Here is an 18,854-nt window from a genome sequence, read left to right on the forward strand (position 1 = left end):
CACACACACAGGATTCCTTTCCCCCCAGTCCTCTAGGATACACTCCAAAAAATTAAATGACTCAAAAACCCTTTCCCGATTAAGGTATTGTGCTGGTTCCACACTAGCCTTATGTTTTGTTTTCTTTGCTATCAACCTCTTTTTTTTTATTATTATTATTTTTTTTTTGTTGTTTCTTTGTTTGTTTTTTAATTATTATTTTCTTTTTTTCTTCCCCCAATTCATTTAAAATCGTTTTTGGAGAAAATCCATTTGGCTGTAGTTCATGCCATGCATTTCTAGTCATTCACAGACATGCTCACTCCCATTGGACATCGGTAAGAACAAATGGCCAACATACAGAAACACCTGGTATACTCCATACACACTCCAGCAACACAAGCTTGGAAAGAAACCCCAGAGTCTTCAGGGGAAAAGCACCCCACGAGGGCGGGCGCCAGGAGCTCGGTACCAACTGGTTGGGTTTTAAGGCAGGAAAGTCTGCAGCAGCTCATGGCTTGCCAGGTCAGCTGCTGGGCTCCTGACAGCAGCGGTCCTCCTCCCCAGAGATGGAAATACTCAGAGGCTGTCCTCGAGTTACAAACACGCCTTTTGTGGCTTTCTCCAATACGAACGAAGGCAACGAAAGCCATGGGGGACTGCATTAAAGAAACGAGCTCCTCCTGCCTAAGCTACTGCAACGATGGAGACGTGTAAAAACTTCAGAGTCAGCTCTTCAAGGCTTTCCCCATGACTTAATGATTGGGTGATTAACATTTTGCCTTTGTCTGACTTTCAGGAGGGTTAGCGTGGCACGGGGTAAGATTTCATTTGGCCTTTCATTACCTTGCCATTGCAGTATCTACAAAATTCCCCACGTGCAATCTGGACGTTAAATGGACATAGGGAGGTCGGCAAGGTAGAGGAAACAGAAGCATGCCTGAAGGCTTCCGATTCTCATGTCAAGTGGGAAAACGCGTCCAAGCAGGCGAGCTACCTGGGACAAGAATGACACGTCCCTCCACTTCATACAGGGCATCACAACTTGACCAGCACTTCACTCAGTCCCGCCTCTGTCACTGGCCAAGATACGCCTTGTTGGGAGTAGGCAGGAAAAGGAGGTTGCTCTGCATTACAGATTTGTGTCAATAAAAAAAACCAGTCGATTTATCAGAGTTAAGAGAAACGAAAATAGCAAACTCAAATATGGATCCGCCTTAATTAAACTTGTCAGAGGTTTTGGTTCTTTAGCTGAAAAGCTAGCTCGTGCCAAAAACCAGTATGCTCAGCTTCCAGCCTGAAGGGACTATTTAGGCTAGCTTTGAAAATGTAGGAAGCTGGGGAAGCTGTCAAGCTGTTAGCTAGACCGCCTTGAGCAGATGAGAAGGGTTAGTTTGCTAGACTGCTATGCTGAGAGGGAAGTGTTGCTACTTGTTTTCGAAAGCTCCTTCTGCAGTGTAATAATGCAAACTTCATTGCTGACCTGCGAGGCGGAGCATCCCCAGAATACCAAACCTGCCCCACGCCAGCAGACCCGCTGGACATGCTGTCCTAGAAACTCCAAACAAATGAAAAATGCCCAAGATTTCAAGCGCCTCTTAAAAAACTGAAATCTGAATTCCTGTTTCCAAATGCTGCATTTCTTTTTTGTGCGTGGAGCCACTGCCCCAGTAACCAGACGAGCGGCGCACCGCTCGCTGCCTCGGCACCGCTGCCACAGGGCCTGGGGGATCGGCGCTTGCCTGGCACTGCAGCAACCGGCTGCGAAGCTCACAACAGCAACGACAAGAGCAGACAGACTTTCCAGCCTTAAAAGCCATGTTATATTTATGAGATCAGTCCACCTGAAACACGGTTTTCCCTTGAAGACCACATTTCCCTTTTTTGCTTCCCCTTCCCAGGCTTGTCTTGCCACTCAGCAGCGCTGAGAAATAAGATAAACAGGAATGTGATACCAACCGTGAACTGCTGGTTCTGTCGTCGCCGTTGTGTCTACACACGGGAACAGAGGATTGGAGGAAGGGAAGAAACAGGAGGAACAGCATGCAAAAAAAGGGAAAATGGAAAAAATGGAACAGATAATATATGAGCAAGCTTTCAAAGAACATTGCGTGACAAGCAATAATCAAATGAAAGGCAAAAAGCATTTGAAGTGAGTTGCACTGTTTAGAAGACATGCCTCCAGTTCAAAAGCTATGAGCCTGAGGAAAACAGTAAATTTTTCTCTTTTTCCAGGACCTTGCCAGAACAGTTACTGGTGGTTGCAAAGTCAGGGGAACAGGAGACGAGGGAGAACACTGACACCAATGCTTTCGTTGGTAAGGACCAAAACAGAAGCTCAAGACCAGGACAAAGAGCTGACACTTGGGGAAGTGCTTTTATGCATTCAAACATTGCCTTCAGCAAAGCGCTGTGCCGGGGCCTGGCCCGCTCCTGCCTCTTCTCCTCCTTCCCCCCACGCAGGGAACCTCTCAGCACATCAGTGCACGGCCCAGCCTCCGAGCACAGACTGCTGCAGAGATGGCAAGCAAATCCTAAAACCAGAGACTCTGCCAGAAGTCCCACATCTGGTACTTGGAAGCGCGAGTGTGACTCTGCCTCGGCCACACCGAGCCACGTGCCAGTGATGCACGAGTTCCTCAGTGCAGAAACCGCCACTCTAGAATTGGCAAATGCAGACAGATGTTGCCACTCCCTCGATCGCAACAGTTAACTGATTAACAGTTACTGGTAATTAAAATACACTGGAGTGTTTTCGGTTGCCAGTCTGAAGCTGACTTGACTCTATATGTATAACTGGAAATTTGGGGGGGGCTGCTGCCTTGGCAGTGGAGGGCAACACTTCATCTCTTCACAGGCATTTGCAACAGGCAGTTTTTAAAGACCAACCCAAATCCAAAGCTGTTCTTCGATGGCATCCTGTGTTATTTGCTCTACACCAATAGGTCTACATCACATTGAGCCACATTATCCAAATGACTGGCTTATTTAGCCCCCAAAACTCATTAACTGTTCCTCTGGTTCTGCACACTCTGTGACGCTGGTTCCTTGCTGCAGCGCGCCGTGAGTCTGTGAGTCCCCACGGACACCCTCAGGCCGACAGCAGCACCCAGCTCTCCTGGCTTCGATGCAGGCAAGGTTTAAATGCATAAAATCACATGAAGTGTCGAGAAGTGCTCTGCTGCGTGTGTCTGCAAAGCAGCCCGGAGCTTGAGCTTTGTGGCAAGGACAGACAATTCACACGGGCGTTCCCCCTCGTCCACGTGCTGCCTGGAGAGGCCCAGGACGGGCAGTCCTCTGACACCTTCAGAGGCAGCAGTGGAGAAGGGAGGACCCGTCCCTTTGCAATTTAGCTGAGGACAGCCCAGGTCTGAATTTCTGAAGCAGCAGTGAAGACAAGAATCATACAAGGAATACACAATACTTACAAGGTCTACATGCTTTAATGAGGAAAGCAAAACAAATAAACCCTGCACAATTTAACAAACTGCACCAAGATTTGCATAACAGATTATCAAGCCGTCATTAGCCTGTTTCCACTGCCAACATACGCTGTTCTCATCTTGGCAATCAAATCTAACGCACGCTTAAAGACGCCAGCTCTTGTTCTCCTGCTGGGAGCTCTGGCGCAGGATGCAAGGGAAGCCTTCCAAAGCAGAGAGGAGAACAAGAGCGGGGCCCTTCTTTGTTTTCTGGTATCAATCCCCAAACGAGGCCTCGTTTGAACCAAGCAAATGGTGAAGGGGAAAATGGTGGTGAAAGTGGGGGGAAAGTTGTTGCTTAGAAAGGGCTGTAAAACTGAGTATTAATTCCTGAGATAGCATCAATAAATAGTCTCAATTTACTGTCTTCCTGAAATAAAAAAAGTTATGTCAGCTTTTACACTAAATAGAGAATCTGCTGAAAGCAAGCTCGTATTCACGTGCTGGAAGAGATATTAGTCAAGAAACAGTGCAAACTGGACAGTGCATCTCGCTTCCCCGGCTGGGGACAGAGACCGACAGGTTACACAAAATAAAGTTCTCAAGCGGTTGTAAGTGCGAACAAATATCCAAAGTCAAACAACATGTTGGCTGCAGCTGGAATGACAAAGTTATGATTAGCAAATGGTTTGGATGGTTGCAAGAGGAAACACAGACCGGTTAAAGTTTAGCATGAGTTTTTCTGGAAGTCCTTTTCAATCCCAGAGTCTTCTTTGAGAAGAAGGATTGGATACGCACGGTGCCCCGAAGAGGAATAATCTCAAGTTAAAGTGAAGTAAAGAATGCCCCCGACACAGGCACACTACTACAGCGCTTGCGTGGCAAAGGAGAGAGAAAACAGTCACCGTTGTTTTGGTATGGAGTTAACCAATGCATGTCAAACCATGCGTACACCAGACTCTGCCTCACAGCCCCAGGAACATCCCCGGCCCTGCCATGCTGCTCCTAAGACAACCTACAATTGTAAGTCGGGTTGGCTCACTTTAAGCACGCTTTCCTGAAGTCCAGGTACATGCTGTTGGGTCCAACTTTGCTTTTGACGACAGCCAGGTTTATATGCCAGACCAGACGTACAGCACCCCAGAGAATGGGCCTGTGCCTGACATCCTAGAAGCAAAAACATCATCTCTTCTCCTCAAATATGGACCAACAAGAAAGTCCTTGATATGTTTCTGACTTAACTAAGGTTGAATGAAGCCAGTGAAAGGCTTTGCCATCACCAAAAAGCACAGATCTAGTCTTGAGCCGTAGGCGTGAAGAGCAGTCGCACAGTGGCACGAAGTTGATGCTTATCACTTAAAAGGATAAATTGGTGCTGAAAAAAGGGCTGTTTTACAAGATGAGGCCAAGCTGAGAGGACGAGGAAAGCACATAAACCAAGATGCTCAACGTGATACTTTCCACCTTAAGATACAGGCTTCTACTCCTGAGTCTCATCAGTAAGCCAACAAAATCTGCTCTACGGGGAAATGCAAAGCAATGCAATGGTCTTTCAAAATCTACGTGTACATACGTTCACCAGAGGACTGGTCTGTAATTAAGGGAGGCATCCAAGAAAGGAACCCTTGGCCTCTACTGAGCCACACATGCCATCGAATGATGATTCCTTTTCAGCATTGGTCATAAGACTAGAGCTCAGTGTGGCCAGCTCTCCAAATGAGGACGCTAACGTGCACTGGCTGGTGATAGAGACGGTGCTACCTGCCAGCTAAGAGAACTCGGACGACACCCAACTTTTAGGCACTCACTGCTTCATTAGGTATCTACAGAAGCGTGTGCACACACTCACACACACATACATTTATAAAATCACCGCATGAAGGCATCTGGGCAACATTCAGTTGAGTTACCAGCTCCATCTCTAAGCCTCCTCATTTTTTCAAATGGATTCTCTCCAACTTCATACTGTTTGTGCAGTGTGACAGACCGGGCCCTTTAAACTCAGCCATAATTAGTCCACAGCCTCAAACAGAACGAGCACGATGGAGGAATATTAAAACCCCAGCAGCAAAATTAAATGCACAGACTTGAATGCTCGAGCTGCAGTGCCGAAGCCTTTCAGAAGCACATGATACACTGGAGCTTAAAAACCCACGGCTATTGTAAGGAGAATTACAACAGCACGTCATCAAAATAACGGCAAAATACGCTTTTTTTATAAATTTAAAGAGGCATCACTAAGTGTAGATATCCATTCAATATACTGCTTTTTAAATTGCTTTCTGAACTGAACACAAAGGCCAATCTGATCACTGACTTGTGGAGCTCTTATTCTTCCTGATTTTCCAGGCAGCTTCACACGCACTGACCAGGGCGAGCATGAATTCCCTCACACCGCCGTTTTCACAGCAGCCTTGGGGACCAGCGTGCAGTATCACAAACACGACCTCTGCTTTGTTTCAGGTCCCTGAGGTTAGTTAAAGGCCCCACGCAGACCCCGTCACCTCCACTGAACAAACCCTCTGGGGACAGCAGCAGCAGGGACGTTACGTTCCAAGAGCATCGCGCAAAGGTGGCCCGGGGGGGCAAAGGGGCTGGGAAGCCCCACTGGGTGCAGCAGCACCGCAGCGCTCCGCTCGCTGCACACTCCTCGGAAGGAGGGAGGAAAATGTACTCTGCCTGATGACATTCCGGGATGATCCTCCGTAACGACTCCAGCTTGTGCTGAAAGCTTTTGTGTACGGGCGTGTTGCAATGCACCCCAGAGACAGTTTGATTTGCGGACCAGATGTTTCACAAAAATAATCACAATCTGTATGGAAGTTGTGTGTGACAAGAACAAAAATATTCCTAAATTAGCGCTGTGGCTCCGGCTACGCCTTTCCTTTTTTTTCCACACAGATCTGTGAGGATTTGGGGTTTATTCCCATCCCAACCTCACGAGCATTGAGCTGCCCCCAGTTTGGCGGAGAAGCCGACGATGTGCTGTGAGGGTGGGGGCGCTGGCTCCCACTGCTCTGCTGAAACCGAGGAGACCTTGGGATCAGACAGTGGCTGACGGGCATTGCACAGACCCCAGGCAAGCCCTGGCCATTTTGGGGCTCTACCCACAGCAAGCCTGTGTTGCTCGGGAGGGGACAGGTCCTCTGCCCAGCTCTGCTAAACAGACAGGCTTTCTGCCCAGCAAAAGGATGGTTTCTGTACTGCTTACGCTGTGTCACCACCGGTAAGACAAGACGTGACAGTACCGTGTCAGCTACTGACTGGACATGGTACTAAAAGACTGAATTTGATTTCATTTTATTTTCTGTAAAAGGCCTGTCAGCTACTCTCTCTTCTCCTTTATTCCCCTTAATGCGGTCACATCCTGGATGAAAATGTCAGAAGAGTGCAGTATCATCTTTAAATTAACTTGACATTTTACCAGGAACACGCAGAAGCTTCAGCGGAAAGCAAAAGTTAAATAATAAATAATTTGGGGGAACAAATCACCGGGCCGAGTCCCTGCACGGTGGCATCAAGCACCTGGACATGCTGCAAGCTGGCAGCAAACGAGGAGCGCCCGGCGGCTCCCGCCGACCTGCCCATCTCCCTGTTTGCTGCGTGGGCATCTCGAGAAAGCGGGGAGAGAAAGGCAGAAGAGAGCCCAGGCAGCCGGGCTGGAGCTGGCCTCCACCGGCCCGGTTTGATCCAACCAGGGAACAAACACGTTCCCTATTTGGGATTAAATTCCACGTGAACACACCGGCAGCATCACGTGCACAAGCAACCGTACCTGATGAGATGCAAAGCCTGCGATTCTGCGGGTACACGTGTACTTGAGTAATCCCCACGCTGCCTCTTCATCTCCCACAAACCTACTGCAAGGTAATTTGAGCAAAGAATGACTGTTAGTGCATTCTTCCCACCCACCACCTTTTTGGATTCCTGTTGGAATAAACCCCATGTGACTGTAGGATCTCACACAACCGGCTGTAATGAGGAAAGAACAAGCTTGTACCGAGGATAAAATCATTTTGAGGAAGTTTTCTGGCACCTGAATTCATGCTTTGAAGACCTGCCACACTACTACGTCTCAGAGACTACAGATTGCCACGCATTATCATTCCTGAGGTAGCCAGGATAACACGGACCTCTGGGTGTTAATGGGGTGCCCAGAGCTGGCATTTGGTCAGCCTCTGCCAAGCAGACACCGAGTCCTCTGCCCTCGCCCAGTGGCACGCGGGACCACACAGGCCAAGCGAGCTCAGCTACTATGTGACCCCAGTTGAGATGCGATCTTCAGACTCAGCATCAATTAACAGCTCCTACTTCAGCGTTTGCTGACTTCTGAACACCTTCAACTCAGTCAAACAGAGCTTGCTTGATCCTGCTGATAAAAATCCCCAGCTTCAAGAAGGAACATTGAGCATTTCCACAGCACAGGCCTGTGCTTTCTAACCGAGCTCAGTGGGAAGGTTTGAGATCTCCAGGAGATCTTAAGCTAACACCACTGCTTACGATGTTTCAGCCCCTTGGGTGCTCACATGCACACGCTACCTTAGACTCTAAGGGAAAAGTGGGGTTTAAAACATGGTCTACAACAGCATTACAGAGAGGCCACGGAGGCATCTGTCCGCTTGCTGTTAACAGGGTTGCAAGACAGAAACAGGGGCTTTGCAGAGTCAGCAGCACCCACTGAGAGGCTCGAAGTACCAGCAACGTGTGTGCCACACACCTAGGTCTCCACTGAGGCTGTTGCTGAGACACCCGCGTGACCCACCTGCACAGAAGGCATGATAAATGCAAATGGGACACACAAATAGTGCTGTAGATCCCAGGGTGCAGAGGTGCATGTGCTGAGCAAGAGCAGAAGGCAGCAAAATGAGGCTTGACAAGGCAGCCTAAACCGCTTCACTCTGGGCCCAAAGATGAGAGCTCTGCTATTATGAAGAACCTTTATCTCCCAGGAAACAACAGCTGTCCAGAACCAGCATTTCAAGGAACGACTCCGGGGCTAATTCAAATTATGCAGTTTGCTCTGCTGTATCACATTGTACATCTTAATGAACAAAGCCACAAGGACAATTTGAACTGATAAAAAAGGGCTTGCCAGCGATAACAGCTGAAACGCCAAAGGATGGTCGGAATATCAATGCGGATGGAGGATATACGAAGAAGATCAAACTGTCACACAGGAAATCTTTTCAAGCACCTACACTGAAGCAAAGCAACAGTGACAGAGGAAGAGCTTTAAAGGTCGTGCTGTTTTGGAAACTTCATCGCTGCTCAGCTTTTCCTTCTCTTGGAAAAAAGCAGCAGGCTAGCTTTGGAGAGCTCTTCCCCAAAACCTCCCTGCCGTAAAACCGCTTCGCCAGCTCCACGTGCCTTTGCAGGTCGAGCCTCCAGCAGCAGCCACACAGGATTTGGACGTGCCAAGCAAGGCTGCTTGATAAAGGGGCTGATAAAGGGACCCTTCGCTGTAGGCACAGACTTGGGCAGGTTTGAGGAGAGACTGGGAGTGTGCGGGGGAGCACACTGCACCCCGTGAGCGTGGGGAGTACGACCGTGCTCCACCGTACGCCCGCGTGCCACGCTGCCCCTCCTCCCTTGCTCACTGCACCTCCTGCTCTGGCTCGGATCTGCTGAGCGGCATCTATCACCACGCAAGAGATAAACTCCTCGGGACAAGACGGCATCTCCATGTCACATCAGAACACATTTAGAGTAGAAATACTGACGTTAGCAAGTAAAGAAAGCTGCCTGTCATCGGAACCTGCACAAAAGGAGCCACCACGCATGTGGAGTAGCAAATGTGGCCCTTTAAGAGTTCTGTTGGATGGTTTTAGTTGGGGAAAATGAAACCAGAAGAAGTTATCTCCAATAACTCAAAAGCACCACTTCCAAGAATACAATTTGTTAGGGGGAGGTGCTAGAGGTGACAGCCTACCTACAGCCCGAGTTGTGGACACAGAACTGTTGCACCACAGGTCTGTCCCTCCCTCGCTTTTATTTTAAATTAAAGCAAGAGAATTGCTTTTCAGAACTACTCTGATTTCAGGAGACATGAGCTAGGCCAGCATTCTACAAGAACTAAGGGGGAAAAGGCAAAATGAACCTGGTTTGCAGTCCCCTCCACCGTCAGGAGGGGTTTTCTGCCCGGCTGGCTGGCAGCCCCCGCGCCCCCAGCCTGCCAGTGGAGAGGAGAAACACCCTGTCTGCTACCAGAGCACTTCTATCATGCCAAAAGACTATTCCAGCGTGTTGGTGACGATGGGAATTAAGGTATCAATTGTCTCTTGAGGCTTTAAAGAATGTTTCAACACTACTATGCTATCTAATTCTAGAGATTATGTTAATTTGACCTAATTTTTTTCCAGCTACAAAGTCTCTCAACTACTGAAGAGCAGAAGTTTCTGCAGCTTCATGCTGCTTGCCTGCTGGCTGGGAAAAACCCACGTGCACGTGTCTGCACAATGAAAGGAGACGATGCCTCAGCTGCTCTTTGTGGAAAAACCACGCCAAACTGGTGGACAGAAGATGTGGAGACCCACATCAAGAAAACTCAGAGTTAGATGGGTGTCAGGGAAGAATATAAAAATTTCTCTTACCAGCACTAACTAATCTTCTTCCTACATAAGGTGAGCAGTAACTGCCAGAATCAGTGAACTGTCTTACGCTTCCATTACATTCCCAGCCTCTTTGGCAGGCCCAAGCCAGTGCAGAAAGGCACCAAGGAGGCGACAGAGACCCATGTGGGTTTTCCCAGCAGGATGCTAGCAGGCCCTGAGTTTTAGATCCTCCAACACCAAACCTGGGCAACACCACAGCAGCCGCTAGACCACAGCCACTCCTGAAATCAGCTTGGACAGGAGGCCTGGCAATAGCCGTTTCTGGCTTCCAGAACCGCCCACCTCCCCCCTTCTTATTGTGCATATGAAAAAACCAGAAAACTACTGCAGAGGAGAACACTCAGAGGCTACCGAAAATTCACAAACACGCTGCAACGCTTGCAGCAGAGAAGCCAACAATAAATCCACTACTTGTTAGCAACAACTACGATTTGGGAGCCTCAAAGAGCTGGAGAGGAGACTGAGGGCTTTGGACTTCTGTCCTAGGGCAGTTTCTAAAATTATAGGCTGAGAAGAATCCCAATCCCAGGAAAACGACAGTCGCCAGCGTTTGCAGGCACCAACGTAAAGCTAGTGGGGTCGATAAAGCACTGAGACAAAATCTTCCTTTTAGCCTTCCAAAATTCACTGAAAGCATTAACAAATTACCATAAACCAAGAGAAAACTGACTGCACATCCACGTACATCAAGACACACGGGACCGAGTTTCTCTGCAAATGGCTCTTTAGGAGACCTGTGATACAGTTTGAAACCTACTCTGAAATGGAAGGTGGTTAAGTTAAGAAAAACAAAACAGCCGAAACACAGTGACCAAACTGCAGGATGGGAAAGTGTTCACAGTAGAGCGTCTCAAGCAGCCAAAGCTGAGTGCCTGGCGTTGGGTTTTACTGACAACCACCTGGAAAGAGGAAGACAGAGAATGGCAAGGTCTGGACAAGACGATGGTGGATGGCAGGCTGTGCACACAGCGCGCAGTAAGGCACGTTGGGAGGACTTCAACGGCTTGTCCATGGCAGCGGAGTCTGACTCGGTCACAAAAACCTCAGGAGGAAAAAAGCCACAAAACACTGAGCAGGACAGGTAAAGTCAGCTGAGCAACGTCATAAAAGCAAATAAAACGTGAAGGCATTTACACAGGGGATGGTTTACAGCAACAATGAACATCATGCCATTAGCTATTCAATGGTCCATTCTCACCTTTGGTTTGTCACCTCTTCCTCAAAAAAAAAAAACAAGCAAGCAAGCAAGAGCAAAAGCAGCAGTTGAAATAGAAAAGATCAGGGAAATGGCAATGCAAATGATTACAAATAAATCAGAAAGGCCTTCCTTGTGAGCGGAGAGAGTCGGGTTTAGTGAGGAGGTATGACGGATGCGTGTGAAAGAGAGAGGAGATGGCTCGTTATCAGCTGGAGGTTTGTATTCATCTGTTCTCGCAAGACAGGGAAAAACTCAAAATGCTAAAAGCCAGCTCCTCAAAAAGGGTCCTACAGGCAGTGTTCAACTCAACTAAAAGGGACGGATGGTACTCCCTGTTCCAGGCGAGCGAGGCAGAGGGCTTATCTCAGAGATGGACCAAACACCTACGCATGAGAAAAAGCACCTCGAGTCACGTGAAGCGAATTAAACGACTGAAACCCAAACTTTCTGCTTCCAAGTACAAATTGCTCAGAAATTGATACTGAGGGGGTTGAGGCTGAAGCACCGGCCCGCATTAAAGGAGCTCTCAGGCTGTTTGGATCCTTTGTTTGAAAGCACCCGAGATTAGCCACCAGTAAGTGAACTAACAGCTTGTTCTGCCACGGAAAATCCCCGCGTTCCAGAAGCACCTGCAGTAAGGACCGTCCAACTCATCGAACTGCCAGCCCAGGACTCGTGCTGTAACATGGGGGTATTTGAGGTTTAAAAAAATAAAAAAAAAGCAAGTGATTTCTTTGTTGTTTTTCCCCAGGCTTCATGCTCTGCTTATATACATAAAAGACAATAAACATTCAGGACATTTCCAATGGTTATGAAGGTACCATACCTGTGATGGTGGTAGGGATGGTGGTGGTAGTGGTGGTGGTTGTTGTGGGAGGAGGGATAGTTGTGGGGGGATCTGGATAAAATATAAAAAGGAAAATAACAAAAAAGCAAATTAAGAAAAAACAAGCAGAACACAACAGCGGTCAATCGTGATCAGAGAAAAACAAGGATGCTAAGAAGCAGCTCGGCTGTCGGGTGCCTTCCCTCCTCTAAAACCAGGTGGTGGCTGCCCAGCTGGCTTTAAGGACAATGGGCCAGATCCTCAGCAGCTGGGCATGGCTTCGAGCACCTGCTTAGCTAGCTGGAGAATCTGGCCCCACAACTCTCCCCCCTTTGACCCTCTACATTGCTAAAAAAAAAAATAAAAAAAAATAAATAAAACCCAGCATAAATTAGTCAATGAGAGAGAGAGAAATGGAATGGGAGAGGCATAAGAAAAATAAACTGCACGCTTTCCACAACAAATAGAACAGTTTACATGTACAGCGAGAGACACGGTGGGGCTTGGCTGGTTTCCTGCACATATGTTTGAAACTGGAGGTGGGAGGTGTGTGTGAGGGGCCCCGCTGCGCTCGACAGGCTCCAGCACATTAAGAGTATCCCACCCTCACTACCCCTCCTCTGTGAATACCCGCCAGCAGGACGTTCAGAACCACTTCAAAGATGGTAACAGGTACACAGAACATCATTACTAAATATCAATTTCAAGGTATGAAGGATTTCACCAGAATCTTTTAATAAAAAAAAAGGTCAATAGTTTTCTGACAATTTCAGTTGAATGCCCTCAGGTTTGCTACTAGGGCCTCGTTAACGAGAAACACGGACACGGGTACGTCCCTCTCTGTGACTGATCACCATGCCTCCGAGGTACCTGACCTGTTGAGACCCAAACGCTGCTGCTCTTCACACTATTTACCTTATGTACAGGGGCACCTCCCCATCAAAACTACTGGGCAGGAGAAGGTAGATATAAGAAGATGTAAAAGAAAAAATATGTATCGATGCCCAGATGATCAAACTGAATGCGCTAAGTAGTCGGAAAGACTTTGAACTACAGATTCATTCAGCAATAATAGAGCATGAAACATTTCAGGGGCTTTTGATTTTAGGTTTCTTCTATAGCATGTCAACTTCTCATCACTGGCACATCTGCTACTCTTTTATCTCCAAGCAAGCTCTCTCAGATTCCCTAATTAAGATATCTGAACTTTAATTATAGGCTGCACCTTTATTATGTTCCATACAACTTCCCAAAAGTTAAGGAGTGCTACCCCAGAGTTTGCTTCGCTGTGGAGTGCTTATTTATGGCTATATCACAAGCGGTCGTTGCCCCTCCCCTGCGCCCGAGGCGCCTCGTCCCAGTCCCTGCACTTCGGACGGGGCCCTTCTCCCTTGCTCCCAGTACGTACGTCTGCCCGGAGCAGCGGAGATGGGAACAGCAGAACCAGGGGCAGAAAGTCCCCGGCCATTTGGCAAACTGCCCCGGGGACGATGCTATGCAGCAGAAGAGCAAAATAAAAATGTCTGTGTGCTAATTGTGCCAGAAGCTTCTAGTAGATGTGTCTGCCCACTCCCATGGGGAGGAAAAGCCGGGAGCCCATTTTAAAAGTAACCGTGCTTTCGGTGTGCGCCAGCGCGGTCAGACCCCCTCGCGCCACGGGCGCGGCAGAGGAAGGTGTGTTAAGCACAGCTCAGCAGCAGTCATTTTGCAAGCCCTGGCTGCTAGAGGCCGTTGGCATGTAAAACCATTCCCGAGCAGACATATCCCCTTGGTACGAAGCCTACATCAGCCCTGCTTCTGGTGGAGGTGGGCCAGACCACGGCTCTGCTGTGGCTACCACTGCTCCCCTGCGGCACCTCGGGCGTGGAGGGATCGCATCAGCCGGTGGCGAGGCAGGGGACCAGCAGCGGGCACATCCTCCCACCAGCTGTCACACTATGCTGGCAGGGACGTGTCTGCAAGGACACGGGCTCCAGTGCTACTGCAGTATTTGCTCTCATGGAGTGGGAAAGGCACCAGGGGCTGGAGACATAAACGCAGTGTACTGACGAGTGGAGCAAGAGCAGCACAGTTCATGGAGGCTGGAGAACCCTCCTTCACTGACAGCTCCACTGTGGGCGTGTACCAGAAGGTGTCAGATGATGGCCACAGCCCACTTCCCCCACACCAACACCTCTGGACTTCTCCCTTTTAACTCAGGGTTAAAGGATTCTTTACGTTGTCCAGAGTGCCGGATCCTAGCAGGATGCTCCCAAACTTGCAGAAACTGGATGTGACGGGATGTAAAACCATTATCTGCCCGCAAGCTCCTGACAGACCATGAAAAGCCCCTGCCTACATGGCCAAAACATCTGCTGGACACCTGAACTAGAGTCCACGGACTGACATCCCCTGGGAACCAGCATCTCCTTTAACGCCATACTGTCTCAGGTCTCCTCCCGTGGCTTTCACCGAGGGGGAGCAGCGCTGAGGAAGTTCTTGCCCACGTCCAAAACGCAGAATAATTAACAAGTGCGAGAGTTACTACAAGCTCTAAATCCCAGGTCACTAATGGGTGTGAGGGTTCCTCTGGCGCTTGCTTGGGCCAAGACAGGTACGTACAAGGAATGAAACCACCCCATCTACAACTGCTTTACAGGAGTAGCTTCCCATAGTTTTAATCTCATGGGGAACTGCCTGTGTCCTGCTTGAACTTCTTTGCTCTCCACAACATTACTTGTTTCTTTAAACGTCAGTGTAAACAAGGTATTTTTTTTATACCGTGAGCATACAAATTATTCCATCATAAAGGCACACCTGACTTCATTTTTTAAACTGGAGACTTTAGGAGCCACAGGCCCTAGAAAACTAACCCTATGACATGGTAGGTGAGTCCAATTTAAGGTCAAAGCTGTAGTTTGGTATTATCTTCCATCTTTGGGCAGGTCTCTAAGCCCGGGTTAAAACAGCTCATGTGGAAGTGACATTTGCAGAGGCGATGCCAACTGCTTCTGTGGCTCTGAGAGAGTGCAAGAGAATCAGGACTGCAGAGCTTCAAGTGGCTGGTGTGTGGAATGGACGTGAAACCAAAGCAAGTCACTGTCCCGCCCGAGGAACAGGCAACACCCACCACGGGCTCCGCCAGCCTCGCAATAACCACTCGGAACAGGTAAAGCTGATATATGCAGCCCAAGGGAAGTGCTCGTAATTAAACTGGGGGATCACTCTTCAAATGCCTGCTGAATCCTCATTAAACATAACAGCTCGTGACAGGAGCACAAGGTTCAGACCTCTGCAAAATAATGCAAAGGAACCAAAGAATGAAAGTAGGTACTTAACAACACTTTTAAAGAGATGCTGAGGCGTGTTTTGGTGTCTGCTCAGCCACCACAGAGAGGCTCAAGGCATCTCACTCCTCCAGTTTATTTACTGGTTTGTAATTATCTGGGGATGCTGGCTGAATCTTTGGTCACTCAACTCGATAACGAAAGACTCTGACACACCCTCAGCCTAGACCACTGCCGAAGACACTGGAGAAGGTATCACCAAAAGGAAAAGGAGTTATCAGAGAAGTCCTAGGAGAAGCTTCAGGCCAGAGAACGTCACGGTTCTCCCCGTGCCCCTGCTCTGGCTTTCCCCTCGGCTCCCCACGAGCGCCGAGGTGAGCCCAGCAGCACGGCTCCGGAGGAGGGAGCTCGCCGGACACCGCAGCGGGCTCCGCACCCGACGCACAGCACCGAGCCTTACAGAAGCAGAAGAAAAGTTTTTCCAGCCCCTGCCCCAGCCCGGTATAACGCAGCCGTGTCGGGGGCTATCTGTAAATCTGGCATTAAGCAAAACGTTCAGTTCTGTCAAAGCTTTCCGAGCGCGGCATGTCGCAGTTAGGCGTAAATGAGTCTAGAAGAACGGTGGTTTTCTCACGTACCGTATACAAACAGCATGTAATCCGCATGTGATTTCCCCACCGCGTTTGAAGCCTCACAGCGGTATGTACCATTATCTGTTTTGTTTAGGTTACTAATGAGAAGGTTTGAACCAGACACTACAACGTGTTGAGGCATCTCATCATCTACTCTTAACCACCTCATGTCCGTAGGCCTACAGAGGAGGGAGAAAAAGAAACAGTCACATTACTATTTCCTATGGTAAAGATGGCATCTTCAATAGTTCATCCACAGACAGAAAGCCCAAACCAAGAAAAACTGTAAAGAAATAACATACACTTTTTTGCACTACTCAAGCCCAGATGCTCTCGGGCTTCCTCAATTTAAATTTATTTTAACCCAACAGGAAACTGTATCCACACCTTAAAATTTTCTGAAAACACTAATACAAGCAGGAAGAAAGTTCATTAGTGGTTAATCATTCACTTATTCAGAAAACCTGAAATCTTTGAGGCTATGGACTAAATGTGCATCCACAGGGTGCTCTGAGTGCAGATCTGGACAGCATGTGGCAGAACAAGTGCGTGTTGGCCAAGGCTGAGCCCTTCCCAAAGCGATGCGATGGACCTATTGACCTCAGCGCTGGTCGTGCCGCTCCCCAGGAGCGTTTCAGCTGCTAGCAGACAGGAACGTCTTTCTCCTCTCCCCCAGTCCTGCCTGCCCAACTGGCAGCCTCTCCTCTGCACCCCTTCCTAATGGAACTGTGCTGGGCATCATCTTTGTATCATTCAAGGGATGAAATTAGCCTGGTTTGTTAGAGCCAGTAAAGGAAGTGAGTTTTGCACAGCTTGGGGTGCTCTTTTTTTTTTAAAAAAATAATTCAGTATTATTATAGTCTTTTAGCAGCAGTGAGGGAACAGGTCAGCTACTCCTGGGACAGCCTTTCCCTAGGCACAAAAACACAGCATCTTCCCCGGCGACTCAGCAGTGAGCTCTGCAAAGGGGAGTTTTATGCAGCACAGCAGTTTTCGGCCTGCCCAGTGCCAAAGTTGGCACATCAGGCTTTGCTGGGAGCTCCGGCTGCTGGAGGCACCTCCCAGCTTGGGCTTTTCCTGCCGCCTGGATGGTGGGCTGCTGTCAGGATGGGGAAGCTCCTGACTTTTCCACATCCCAGCCACACAGCCGGGATGGGCACAACACTGAGCAACACCCGCTGGGTATCGGCTGGCCACTACAAAGCTGATGCCTGGCGCTGGGCAGGGCCTTGGTGCTCTCATGGCACACGAGCCATGGCACGGGCACCAGCAGCTCGAGAAGGCAGAACTGCCGTTTAACCTCCAGACGGGGGCAGAAGGTCTTCCAGCTCCTGGCTAGGCTTTTCACAAGGCTACTTGTGATTCTGGAGTGCACAGGTCTCCCACACTGCGTGCACTACACAGCAGCCTGCCTCTCAGGGATGTCTCTTGGCCTGGATGTCCTAAAAGTGATCGCTTCAGCACCCTCCTGCTTTTGTCATAGTCTCGGGGGGTTGTGTCTAACCTAACAAAACACCTGTATTAATATCAATACGCTCTGGACTTTTCCTCTGAGCTTCCCTCCTCCGATGTTTAAATTTTGCAGGGAAATTATTTTGTTTAACTGGCGAGACATCTCTCTTCATCTTAAACCTCTGTAAAGGACTTTGTGAAATCTCTCTGGCTTAAAAACATAGAGCTAAACACAGCCCGTTATTTTACTGTATATTTTCTTCCGCTTTGAGAGACACAGGTGAAGTGACCTAGATAAGCGAATCCCTGGCACATTACGAGCACCGCCGTAACGGTAAGTGGCACGCTGCCGGGGAGATGTGTCTGTCTTATTTAACATGTGTATGTCTTATTCATAGCCTGCAAGGAAAAAAAGTAAAGAAGCCTATTCATTAAATTCCCAGATGATAACAAATGGGAGGAACGGCAGTTACCCATGAGAGGAGGAATGCAAAGGGGCTTTGACAGGCTCTGAGCAGGGAATAGATATTAAAATGGAACTCTGCAGGGGATGTGCCAGTCTCTAATGTGCGGCGAAGGAATCGGCTTCATGCCCAACAGAAGAAACTGGGAAGCAGGGATGGACAAAACAGTCTGGGGGAGGAGGTACGGCAGTAGGGAGGGCGAGCGGACCCCAGGCCTCCTGACACCCTGCCTGCCGCTGCCCAGCTGGCAACCCCAATGCCTCCCAGTTCCACTGCACCTGCAGCGACTCCTCGGCTCCGGGCACGCTGCTGAGGAGACGCTGACAGAGTTCAGGGACGTTTGCAGAAATCTTATGAACATGATGAAAATAAAAAAGGATAGTAAATACTTGACAGCCACAAATCCAAGTGGAAGAGAAAGTATTTTTCAAAAAAATAAAGTCGACAAAAACTTAAATTAGAATAACAATGAAGTGTGGAAGAAAATCTACCCTCCCTTGCCAGGATTTTCCTGATGCATAAATCTCTTCAACTATCTAAGGAAGCCTCAAGGGCATGGCCAGAAGAGGAGAAAGAATAAAACTTGCATTTCATAAAAACCACTCAGGGCACCAAAAGGGCGGAAAATCATCACGCAGTCAATCCAAGCAGAAAGACAGACTGCCTTACCTTAGGGATCCATTCCGCTTTTACGAGTGCACAATTCTTTGGTGCCAGCCTTACTTCTGTGCACCGGCGCCAAGGGTGCAGCCCCTGACCTCGCCTGGGCAGAGGGACTGCAAACGACTGCCACCTGAACCCTGCCACCCGAACCGCTCCTCTCTGCACCCGGGGACGGCTGCGTGGGGCCGTGAGGAGCTCTCCTAGGAGCTCCTCGAGTGGAAATCCCCCGGCCGTTAGTGGCACGGGAAGAACAGCGAGTCTAACCAGACGTCTCAATCGCGCGGCAGATGCTCAGGTGCAGACAGGGTCCCTCTCCTGCACAGCGTCACGTCGCAGCCGAG

General features: G+C 48.9%; 1 protein-coding gene across 1 annotated transcript in view; it reads right to left on the reverse strand.

Moving 5' to 3' along the window:
• Positions 1-16,107, reverse strand: part of LOC103773268 (cell adhesion molecule 1-like) — a 30,045-nt gene extending 13,938 nt beyond the window's left edge. Inside the window, exons 1-3 of the mRNA XM_008940632.1 lie at positions 15,941-16,107; positions 12,037-12,108; positions 1,939-1,971 (exon numbers count right to left, since the gene is read on the reverse strand). Coding sequence (XP_008938880.1) covers positions 1,939-1,971; positions 12,037-12,108; positions 15,941-16,103 — 268 coding nt within the window. The 5' untranslated portion in view covers positions 16,104-16,107. The remainder of the gene's footprint in view (positions 1-1,938; positions 1,972-12,036; positions 12,109-15,940) is intronic.
• Positions 16,108-18,854: the final 2,747 nt, after the last annotated feature.

The sequence above is a fragment of the Merops nubicus genome, unplaced genomic scaffold, assembly GCF_000691845.1.
Source record: "Merops nubicus isolate BGI_N331 unplaced genomic scaffold, ASM69184v1 scaffold38185, whole genome shotgun sequence".
NCBI classification, from domain to species: domain Eukaryota; kingdom Metazoa; phylum Chordata; class Aves; order Coraciiformes; family Meropidae; genus Merops; species Merops nubicus.